Source organism: Pelophylax lessonae (genome assembly GCF_965119305.1).
Source record: "Pelophylax lessonae genome assembly, chromosome: 3".
In the NCBI taxonomy this organism is placed as follows: Eukaryota; Metazoa; Chordata; class Amphibia; order Anura; family Ranidae; genus Pelophylax; species Pelophylax lessonae.
Window position 1 is genome coordinate 426,377,341 of NC_138770.1, and position 12,398 is coordinate 426,389,738.

The following is a 12,398-nucleotide window of genomic DNA, read 5'->3' on the forward strand; positions in this document are numbered from 1 at the left end:
ATAGGTACAATCATACTACAAAAACATTATTATACTATAACTGCTGAATGAGACATGACATGAAAAGTGAATAGAGCTCTCCATTTGTGCATGTTTGGATATAAACTTAAGGGTCTTTTCTATATCCCTCATAGTAAGAATTAAAGAAATCTCATAGGAAATATCTGTGGAAACCAGGGCCGGATTCCCCACAATGTCACCAAGGCCATAACTGCGGGGCAGCAGGGAGTAGAGGGGCGGCACAACTTGTCAGTCTATTAAATAGATTCCTCCAAATCTCCATCACCTCTGCAATAATTCGAAATTTCAATTCTGCAGGTACAGCACTGTCAGCGAAAAGGGATTCCCATCTGAGAGTGCTGCACGGAAACATCAGCCAACAGTGCCGCCCCTCCACTCCCCGTGCTAACACTGCACGGAAATATCAGCCAATAGTGCTGCCCCTCCACTTCCCGCTACAATAAAACAGCCGACAGTGGCGTCCTTCCAGTCTCTGCTCCAACGATGCATGGAAACATCAGCTGACAGTGCTGCCCCTCCACTCCCCACTCAAATGCTGCATGGAAACATCAGCATCCTCAAAGCCCCCAATCCCCATGAAGGTAATAGTAATTCAGTGGGATCCACCTTAAAGACCAAAGCTGTCAGTATAAGCAAGTGGCTGCTCATCAAATAAATCCATTAGTATGTATCACCTGTAGTGATTAAAGGCCTCAACGCTGCATACATAAGATGCTGATGCCTCTATGCAGCACCAAAGCAAGGAGCAGAGGGGTGGCGCCTCTGGACAAACATTACCCCCCCCCCCCCTATTGACAGCACCAAGATCCCAACTACCAGAGGTTTGGTGGGAAGGGGGAGTGCTGAGGAACCTGGCCTTGAGAGAGAATAAACCAACCCCCCCCAAGGAATGAGTAAGGGGTAGTTGTCACCTCTACTCCTTCACCAATTAAAAGTAAAATGGTAAATAAACACACTACACTGTACTTCAAAGTGTAAACAAAAAAGTAATTTATATTTCATATATTCACATGTAGCTAGAAGGGGATTTATACAGACTTTTAGAATAATTTTGGACATGAAGCAAACTTTGTGTACACTGGACCATTAGAAAAGTTAGATAATACAACACATTTTGCATAATTTTTTATATCAGTTTTTGAATAAGGGATACTCCGCTAGTATTAGTATTTGTGCATTTTGTTAATGCTATTTGTATGCTCTTAAATACACCTCAATAACACTATGGTTTGTTTTATAGAAAGGAGTGACAGTGTTGCCAGTTCTGCTACAGGAAAAGATGATGACCATCAACAGGTAGAAGAAGGGAATGGCAGCAACGTGGCTGGAGTCCACCTTCATGCAGATGCACTCTGTGACGAAGAGCAAGATTCAACTACAGCAGAGGACACTGATGTTAATATTAGTGCAACTACTGTCAGCAAAAATGATGAAACCTGTATGTTTTCTTCATGCACGACAACAGAAAACACAATTGAGGACAGTACTGTCAATAGCCAGAATGATCACATTGTAACGCAAGAGCAAGGTGCACTTTTAATGCAAGCTCTTCAGCAGAAACATGGCTTAACATTTTCTGCTGTTGAAGACATAGCAGCACTGATAAACACTCTAAATGGAAGCAACATTGTCCCTGCATCCAAGTTCCTGTTAAACAAGCCTTTTAAAAAACAAGACATTGAAACACATTATTTCTGTACCGACTGCTTTACCTACATTGGTAAAACTGATTCAGACATGTGCAGCTGCAGTTTTTGTGGTTCCATGTACAGCTGCGATTATAACAAACAAAATCATGCCTATTTTATGTACATACCAATTAAGACACAATTGCAGACCATGTTAGAGAACACTGATTTGTACAATATTATCTGTGCAACCCGTGAAACCAATAACAGTGGTTTCATAAAGGATATAACAGACGGTATATACCGCTCTATTACAGAAAAAATCCAAGGTAGTTTTCTAACACTTTCATTCAACTGTGATGGTGTCCCAGTTTTCAAGTCATCTAAGTCCAGTATGTGGCCTACTTTGTGTGTCATTAATGAAGTACCCCTGTCAGTCCGTAAAAGTAATGTTTTAATGGCTTCCCTGTGGTTTGGTCGGTCTGATAAGCCACCGATGAGTGTCATCCTCACACCATTTGTCAATGAAATAAAAAACTTATCAAGAGATGGATTTCATTGGAAATATAATGGTGAAACCATGTTAATGAAGGTGTTTGCACTACTTTTCATATCTGATGCTGTTGCCCGCCCCTTAGTCCAAAAATTTAACCAATTTAATGGTGCTTATGGTTGTGGTTTCTGTTTGCAAGAAGGTGAAGTTGTCCAAAGAGGAAGGGGCACTACACGGGTCTATAAATTTGAGCGACCAAATCTAAGACAGGCACAGGAAACTCTTCAGCATGCAGAGATGGCTACACATCAAGGCAAACCAGTATTTGGTGTAAAAGGGGTTTCACTCTTGTTTGACTTGCCCTATTTCAATGTTATTGACTGTGTGGTACCAGAATACATGCATTGTGTACTTTTAGGGGTTGTAAGGCAACTAGCAACACTCTGGTTCGATACCAAGTTCCATTCCGAAGACTTCTACTTGGGGATGCAGCGTAATGAAATAAATCGGCGTTTGCTGCAGATACAACCTCCATGCAATTTTGCACGTGTACCGCGATCTATAGACATGCGCAAGTTTTGGAAGGCGCATGAGTGGCTTGCATGGTTGTTATACTATAGTGTACCTGTTCTGTGGGGACTAATGCATGAACAATATTTTGTGCATTGGTGCAGGCTTGTTGGCGGAATTGGATTGCTTTCCAGTGAATGTGTAAGTACTGTGGATTTAGCCAGTGCACAACAAATGTTGGAAAAGTTTGTTTCTGACATGGAAACACTCTATGGGCTTGAGCATGTTTCTTTCAACATACATTCTTGTGTTCATATTACTCGGGCTGTGACGAATTGGGGTCCACTATGGGCACAGTCTGCATTTCAGTTTGAAGCATTTAATGGTGTACTGCTACGGTTGATAAAAAGCTCAAATGCTGTTGTCCTGCAGATATGCAATTCATATCTGAGAATCAGATGTATGCCTCTTTATGAGAAAGAAATCATGCATCGTGCTATCATGCCTATTCAGAGATTGTATACAATTATGAAAGACAACAGCAAAGAAGAAGTGTGTTACTTGGATAATTCAGTCCAGGCTCTTGGTCCTTGCAAAATGCGTCCAGTGAGACGATCACATTTTATTGCTTTGCACAGTGTAATACAAGTTGTTAAACAAAATACGATCGCAAGATACTACAATCGCGTGGCAGTAAATAAAGAGGTTTTCCATGCAAGCTCAAACAAGCGAACAACTTTGCGGAATAGTTACACAGCAATTTTAAATAATGGAGATTTCTTTACTGTTGAATCTTATCTTGTACTGGATAATTCCAGTACTTGTTTTGCAATTGGCAGGTATTTGTCAATTGCTCGTGATCGTGCTGCTATTAGCAGGGACAAAGAAGTCAGACTTGGGCATTTAGTTCTCATGAACATAGTTCCTGGCCATCTTGTGGCAATACCAGCTTCATCCCTCAAGAATAAATGTGTGTTTATTAAAACAACAAATGCGCACTACGCTGTAGTGGGCTTGCCAACGAACCCATATGACCTAAATGGATGATGTCCAAATATAGGAGGTGCTGCCCTAAGATCTAGTTTATTTGCTGTCACCTTTATTACTGGATTTATTGCAAAGCAGGCCAATTGTAGCCGACTTCCAGTAAGCAGACAAGATCCTCGGACTGTGAAGTTGGATGTCTGTGAAGGTTCCTATTCATCCAGGTCATGTTATATCTGTATCTGCGGTGTATTTGTTTTGTATTAAATGGATGTTGTGTTTGAAATCTTATAAAAATAAAAAAATGTTATTTGAATCTTTTGGTTTTGATTATTTTTAAGTTTTAAAAGAGTAAAACAAACTGTATTAAAATGGGAGTAGGTCTCTTATACATGTATTCAGATACATGTATTCAGAATGTTATCTATGTTATAGGTGTTTTTTTTTTTTTTTTTTATTTAATGTACTTTCCAATTCAATTTTACAAATATTAATTAAAAATGTATGTTAAAATATATTTTCCAGTATATTTCTTTGGAAAATACATTTTGTTGAATGCATATACAAAGACGTTTAAAGATAAATGTTTAAATGCCTTTTTTAATATTAAAAATGTCTGATAAATATTTTTTTAAAAATACATTTATGTCTTTCAAAATAAATTGAATCTACATTTTTTAAATGCATTTCCAAATATATGGATAAATATATCTTTAAAATATATGTTTAAATTACTGATGGATATATTTTAAAAATATATTTTCAAATATATGTGTTTGGAAAATATATTTAAAGTACATTTTTGGAATGCATTTACAAGTATATTTAAAAATATATGTTTAAATGCATTTTCTTAGATGTTCCAAAATATCTGGAAAATATATTTAACAAATATATTTTTAAATATATTCCTTTGGAAAATATATTTTAATGTACATTTTTGGAATACATGTTAAAATATATTAGCGTAAGCCAATATATTGTAAATATATGTACCGTATATATTTTTTCCCCTAAATATATTGGAAATATATTTTTCTTCCATATGGGCAACCTCCCTGGTAGAACACAGTAGCTCAATGGGAGTGATTCCCCTGGCAACATTGCCTGTGTTAATGGGGGAATCATGCCATTTACCTTCCTGCAACCCGTATTTGCAGGAAAGAAAATTGCTCTGTCTATGGCTGGCCCAAGGAAGGGGAAACAAATGAAAATGTTTGTATATTTTATCACCCAAATTATAGTATCAAAGTCTTAACTTAGGTACATACTATAATTCTACAGATCACCATGCTAACACAAGAAATGTAAATCCCGCCATAAATGGTTTGAATCTTGGCTGGTTCAGGAGGGACCAGCCAAGATTTGGACCATCTATAGGCAGACTGAATGTACCCAAGTCGATCCATCGATCAACTTGTGCCCAACCAGCATGTCGGATTTTTGGCATGTGATTATTTTTAGCAATAATGACTGTGCTCTCCTGGCAGGGATGGCTCCCTGTGCCCCCCCCCCCCAGGAGAAAACAATAGCTCTGCAGAAAGGATCCCCCCATCAACACAGTAAGTGTTAATGGGGAGATTAAGCAACCCATGATTGCAGGAAAGAAAATCTCACCATCTATGGCATGCCTTAGTGTGGCAATCTCTCCAGCTGAGCTATTCTGACAGGGGGACTGTCCTCCCGCAAGAATACACTGATCAGCGCTCGCAGCCATTGGTGCATTTTTGTCATTTTTTTTGGAAAATCAAGAGAAATTAAATAAATTTATTTTTTACGTCTTGTCACCAGTGCAATACAGCATCATCATATGACTGGTAGGCCAGTGATCAGGGAAACCTGCTTATGACAGTATGTTATAAATAAATATTTTGTTTTCAATTTGTATTAAATCTTTTAAACTTTAGTGCCATTGTACTACTATGGGGGGGGAGGGGGATCACTGATCACTGCAACAGCAATCATTTGAACTGTCATTAATGGTTTTAATTTAAAACAGCTGTGCTTATTGTTGACATGCTGTGACAGGGTGCCAGGTACCATGTGATAGCTGTGGGCCAATCACAGCATCACTACTATAAGAACAGCTGGTCTGAATGAAACTCATTCATATATATCATGTGTTTGCATAGAGAACCATAATCCGCTGTGTCCGGTGTACACAGCAGTTACAGGAGCAGCATGCTGCATGCCCCAGGGTGCCTGCCAGTGCTCATGTGTGAAGTAATGTAAATTTACATTGCTGAGCCTGGCCGTGCTGCCGGCCCACAATAAGTATCAGATATCAGGGTAGAAGATAAGCAGAAAAAAAATATGCAAAAGTTAGGATAGCCATAGATAGGTAGTTTTTTCATTCAGCCTGGGTAAAAAAAATCTAATGAATTCCTCCTTCCACACAAGCGAGGTGGATGGAGGAATCCCCCCAGCCAGGACATTGTATTCTGACAACAGGACAACATGTCCTTCATTTGATCAACTTCTATCGAGTGGAAATGACCACACAAAGCTACATTTGGGTTGAAATTCAGTCAGTCCCTGCTGAACCAGCTAAATTTCGATCTGTCTATGGTCAGCTTTACTTTCAGCAAAAGCTATATGCCAGTCTAATGTTTTACAGAAAAAGCTAAACTTGATCCACTTTCATCCTCTACCTGATCCTCCTCATTGATCCCTTAACTAGTGATCTATGCTCCACATGTACTTGGAAAGTTAGGATTTACGTAGACCTTAAGTTCCTTACAGTATACGTCTGAATCTTCAGATCATTTATATATATATATATATATATATATATATATATATATATACAGTATTTGTCTACAAATGCAGAATCAGAACATAAACTCTAAATAAACTCAAGTCACATACATTAAAAAGTCAATCTTTTATTTGTAAGCTTCCAACTCCCTATCTCTTAGCCTTCAGATTTAGCACTTGCTAAATACACTAAAGTGTCTGTTTAAGTTTTTACTGTCTATAATGAAGTTCACAAATCCCTACTGTCTTATTTTAATCTGCAAATATATTGAGTGTGCATGGGTTGGTATTTGGACCACATGTTTTAAAATGCTATTCTCTAGTGAAGTGAGAACTTCTGCCAAGACCCAATTTCTATGTTGACCATTCTGCAATGTATGGTAAGGTGGTAATGCACAACTGTGTGGATTGCTGTGTCTTCATGCATGTGCTTGATATGCTACTGACAAATGACAACAATACCACTGCAATGGTTACATACCCTGTTTTTCTGTTATTATTTAGTAAAAGTAAATCGTAAAGAGGAATATACACAGTATATATATATATATATATATATATATATATATATATATATATATCTCTTTCAGGAGGTAAAGGGTCCCTGGATAGGTGAAAGACTGATTAGAGACAGGTTGATGTAGCCTCAAAGTAAGGGTTAAAGGCCAACTCTGCTCAAAATTGATGCTCCAGTTTAACATGTTTTTTGTTAAAATATATCATGACACGTTATGCCTTCCGCATATTGTTCTCTTGCTGAATCCAACACCACAAGTGTTATGAGGTGGAGGGAAGAGAAAACCAAAAAAGTTAAAGTGATTTGTTTGGTGTTGAGGTTTGGCACTGCCCTCTTTTACCCCTTTGCTTCAAGCATTTTTCCTTTTGTCATTATGGTACTTTTCATTGCTGTAAATTCATCACAAGGCTTTTCTTCTCTAAATTATCTGTGATGTATGATAAACAAAAACATAAAATGGGGTATCCAGCTGTAAAACAGTAAGATATTCCTTATGGGCATGCAGAGGAGATGGAGACACAAAGTACAGCAGAAGAAATTGGCTCCTTGATTTCCTGCATACAATAAAAAAAGAAAAAACTGGTGATTCAATAATTTATTCATGGATGTTCAACACTGAATATGTCTTTGTGGAATTGGCAATGTTGCAATGGTTTTAGCAAAAATAAAATAAATTATATTATATTAATGATAAAACAGTGTTATTGTAATATATGCTGTTTTACAATTTGTAATTAAAGAATATAGCCCACCTTCATATTTTAAAATAATCAAAGAAATTAGTTAAATAACAAAATATTTCAACTACGCATCCTGTATCAAATGAAATGTTGGCTGCTATTATTATAGGCGCATTTAGAAGCATTCTATGAATTTAATCTATCATTTATGTAAATCTTTGAGTGGCATGGCAAATTTGAATGCTTTTTGGCGTTTTCCCAGTGCAACCTTTGCTTGTGGAAATGGTTCTGATGGTTCAGTATTGTTTTTTCTTTTAAATCAGGAAACGAAAAAATGTTTATTTCCAGTTATTTCAACTAATTGCTGTTTTGTAAAGTTTCTCAATGAACCTCCTTTTCTCTCTCTCCACTTAGTGGAGCTAATTATAGGATTAGCATCACAAATATACAAAACCTGTTCTGTGCACTCCTAAATGCCACAGTGCAGAAATATTGAACATCTGCCTCTGGTGTTTGTTAGGTATAAATATTCTATGCTGTCCTCTTCACAGTTTGCGATGATGAATGTACAGGCCTTCTTCTTGATGACTTGGATCAGCTAAACCAGATGGTCATGAGCGTCAATCTTTCTGGCCCGCTGCCTCCACCCTACAAAATGCTGTTTGGCTTTGAAAATGAAACTCAGGAATTAAAGGTAAACATACAAGTTCTTTGTTCAAACATTTCAAATAACTGAAGCTGGCTGGAAAAAAATGTGATCTCAGTTAATATATGCTGATAAAAATTATCTTAGAATGTACACAAGACAATAATTTGATACCTATTTTGATAAGGTAATAAACAACTACATAAACCACATTTCAATTTACTATTTAAACTGTATCTAAACCCAAGAAAAAAAACTATATTATTATATTGCATTTTACCAGTCCTGAAACATTCTGGCTGCATTTGTTGTCTTTCAATGGGGTTACCAATCGTAATAAAATAAGAGACAATTGTTATGATTTGCATACACATTAATATAATATTTTTGATTAGTTGATATACAGTAGGTGATTTTTATATCTTAAACTTCTTTAAGATTTTCCAGATTTCCGATAAACCAGTTACTTTATCCTTCATAATTTTTTAAAGTGTATATAAAGGAAGAGTAGAGAAAGGATTTAAACCTTTTTGCTGCTAGGCCCTGTGCTCCACTCAGGTGGCCAGACCATTTTTGCAATTTTTCCATAGGTTTTTTATTTTTCCCTCAGAGTTTTTAAAGTTTGTAAAAGACCTCCCCCCCCCCCAACTATATATTTTCTGCAAGAACATGATCATTAGAATAAAAAAAAGTTGCTACCAATTTTTAAGACCCCACAATGTTTGCGCAAATGTTTATCAAAACAATTTTTTCACTGAAATTACACAAAAATTATTATTAGCAAATACATTGAGAGAAAAATTTTACAACATTAGAGACAGCAAATTTTACAACATTAATGCTAAATTCCTTCGAAATATAAAAGCTTAACCTGTATTGAATAAAAAATAACAAATATTTGTACATTTTAAATTGCGCCCTTTTGTAAAATGGTGAACGGACGTATGCAAAAATGTAAATACCAAACTTCTCTAAAAATCTGGAGATTTTAATTTTTCTCTCACAGCTTTCAGAGTTTGTAAAAGACCCCCCAAACCATACATTTTCTGAAAGTACATGACCAGTAGAATAAAAAGAAGGTGCTACTGAATTGAAGGCCCCCCAATATTAGCGCAAATGTTTATCAAATCCCATCAAATGTAAGGACAGATCTGGCGCCTGTGTGGGTATAAGTGCATGGCTCCAAACACAGACAGTGTTAGTTTAGGGACATGAACCCACACAGATGTCAAGTTGGGAGCAGTGACTGTGTCTATGCATCTGCTGTGTCCCAATTTACATGAATGGGACTACCTGCACAGGAATGCAAGGGACACTTGAGCTTTCTTGTGCAGCTGCTGTGTCTCAATTGACATCAATGAGACTGCCTGCATGGGGATGCATGGAACACCTGTGCATCCTTGTGTATCTAAACACGGCCTTGATGTAGTATACCTGTAGTATGGGCAACAAAAATGCGTGGTTGAGCTGCGTTTCCGCTGCCCGCCAACCACTCCTCCTTGAGCTGCAATAGGCAGCAGATGGGTAGTTTACATGCTGCAGCTGCGATGCTTAACTTTGCACCTGCAGCAGAGTTGACCCGACTTGTAGTGATGCTGCCTCCCAAATGCTACACCTCCAGTAGCCTATGGAGTGTGATCTGAATGCGGATCAGGCTTCAGAGGCAGGGGAGATTTAGATGTATGTCTAAATCTACTCCACTATATTTTTTAACATGTACAACTTTATTTTTTAATATTTTTTACATATTTTTTTTTGAGGGGGGGCTTTTCAGGATCATAAGGGTCATTCAGCATAAACGCTCGCCGCGAGACTGAACCTGAAAACCTGAAACCTGATTTCCCTGAAGAAGTCACGTGACTCCGCGACGTAATGCATAGTGCATTCACAGCAAGAAACCGGAAGTGACGCACCGGGAGGAGGAACACAGTCCCGCAGCGAGCGTTTATGCTGAATGACACAGTTTTAAATGTAAGTGTACTATTTTCTCAAAATAAATTGTTTAAAAAAACTGCATCATGATGGACCCCTGAGTGACAAGGGCCAGTCTGAGAGAGGAAGAAGTACCCCCATTGAGCGGAGCACATATATAAAGGAGCCATAACCTCCCATAAGAAGCCCGAGGCTATAGTAGGAGTGGAGGAAAAGAGAACCACCCAGGCTCATTCCTCCAAAGGTGGAGGAAGCCATTGGATTGAGCAAGGATCAGAAGAATTATATAAAGAAAAATTGGGAGTCATCACATATATTGGACACTATAACACCTAAACCCCATCTATTTATTTATTTATTTATTTAAAACACCATATACCTTCCACAACGTGCACTGGAAACATATTAAGTTGATTAATTGCACAATATTTATTTTTCACATTTTATTTAGGATTTGATCATTTGCACTAATTTTGTACGCGTAGCACTTTATTATAATAAGTTTCAATCTTTATATGAATTTTAGATTATTATATCACCAGTTATACTTATAAGCACCTTATTTCAGTTTGCACTTTAATAATTGTAAAATATGAATTATTTATATGCACGCAAACACTCTTGGATAAAGGAATTCACTGGAATATCCCTGTCATTTTCACGTATTGATGTCATTCATGTTGGTATAACATATATGATAAACGGTGTATTTTGATTTGAATTTAAACCCCCAGTATTTTCTGAATAAAAAGGTCCTGAAAAATAAAAAAATGGTTGTTACATGTTTTTTATTTTGCACAATATTTGCATTTTCAAATCCTATATTTTTGGGGAAAAAACACTAAAATGATTATTATTACTCACAAACACAATTTGATCCCTTTTTTGTACAACATAAAAGTAGTAGTGTAGACTATACATGTATACTCATAATTGCATGCACCGGAAAAATTACAATAACCAAAATTTTTAATAGGTAGCAAACATCCTCTGCACGCATTTTCATTTGTGGGTGTCTCCCTTGCCTTTCATTCCATAGACTATGCTTGATTAGACTCTTCCCTGGACACAACAGCTGGGGAATGACAAAACTGAAGCCATAAATGCAGGGAATAACAGATGTCCTCTCGCACTCCACCCTGAACACATTTTTTGTGGAGTCGGAGAGCCCAGAAACCATAGAGAGGAGAGGCTGATGAGAGGGTTTAGAGTCAGCCCACCACAAGTACCATAAAAGTACTTTTACATTACATTTTACATATAAATATATATAATAAATGTTTACATTACTTTTACATAAAATTTTACAATAAATTGTACACTTTTGCAATAAAACGGGAAGCCAGCTAAACAAAATGGATATAAGCTCATAATTTCTACAGTAACCATGGGCTTCATTTAAACTCTTCAGACATTGCATGTGCTACCTATGTTCACAAAGCTGAAGTAGTTAATGGATAATAATTTGTATTTGCCAACAACCTTTAAATCTGCACTTATATCAATCCATAGTTCCACTTTCTGATTTTGACCAAATTAACAGGGTTCTTCAGTATTATATTCTGCTGACAGCAGTTGCAGTAACCTGTACTGTACCGCAAAGCATGGCTACTGAGCCAAGTGTAGGTATTAATGACACAAAGCTGTGTGTGCAGTCAGGGTTACAAACTGACATCAAGGGCTTGTCCCATAGATAAAACCATTTATCACTCTGGGACAGATCCCTTCCTCTCTAAATGGATTTTTAAATGCAAAAATTATACTAGGAGATAAATGAGTGCCAAAATCTATTTTTCAAAGAAGAGAAAAAGAAATGTGTATATTTCTTTTAAAATGTAAATGAATGTGTTTATATATGACAAATAATAGGTTTACCTATGACAACATGTTTTGGACAGCATTTTTAAAGTAATAGTTTAGTTAAGGAACCCTTTTTTAGTAACTCATTTTTAACGATGGACTAGGTCTTGTCACTAGTATTTAATGAATCAAAATTAAAAATAAATCTGCGCCAGCATAAAACTCAAAAAGCTGCTGAACTCCGTGTTCATGATACAAAACCACAACAAATATAAAGCAAAAAATAGTGCAGTGCTGTGAAAAAGTTGTCCAAATATCATATGTAAAAGTCCCCAAATCCTGTAAAGATGATAGTTCCACAACTGTTGTGAGAGGTTGGGGATCCTGATGTAAACCCAGTGACACCTTTCAAACTCAAATCCTGCTTACC

At 36.8% G+C, this 12,398-nt stretch overlaps 2 protein-coding genes across 5 annotated transcripts in view; both read left to right on the top strand.

The window, feature by feature from the left end:
• LAMA2 (laminin subunit alpha 2) overlaps positions 1-12,398 on the top strand; it is a 1,405,743-nt gene that overhangs the window by 1,043,735 nt on the left and 349,610 nt on the right. For all 4 annotated transcript variants that reach the window (XM_082249565.1, XM_082249566.1, XM_082249567.1 and 1 more), the window contains one exon: positions 8,142-8,284. In XM_082249565.1, coding sequence (XP_082105691.1) covers positions 8,142-8,284 — 143 coding nt within the window. The remainder of the gene's footprint in view (positions 1-8,141; positions 8,285-12,398) is intronic.
• LOC309549355 (uncharacterized protein) lies at positions 1,828-3,699 on the top strand (the record flags this gene model as incomplete). Its single annotated transcript, XM_082249570.1, has 1 exon — positions 1,828-3,699. The coding sequence occupies one exon, from the start codon at positions 1,828-1,830 to the stop codon at positions 3,697-3,699; it is 1,872 nt and encodes a 623-aa protein (XP_082105696.1).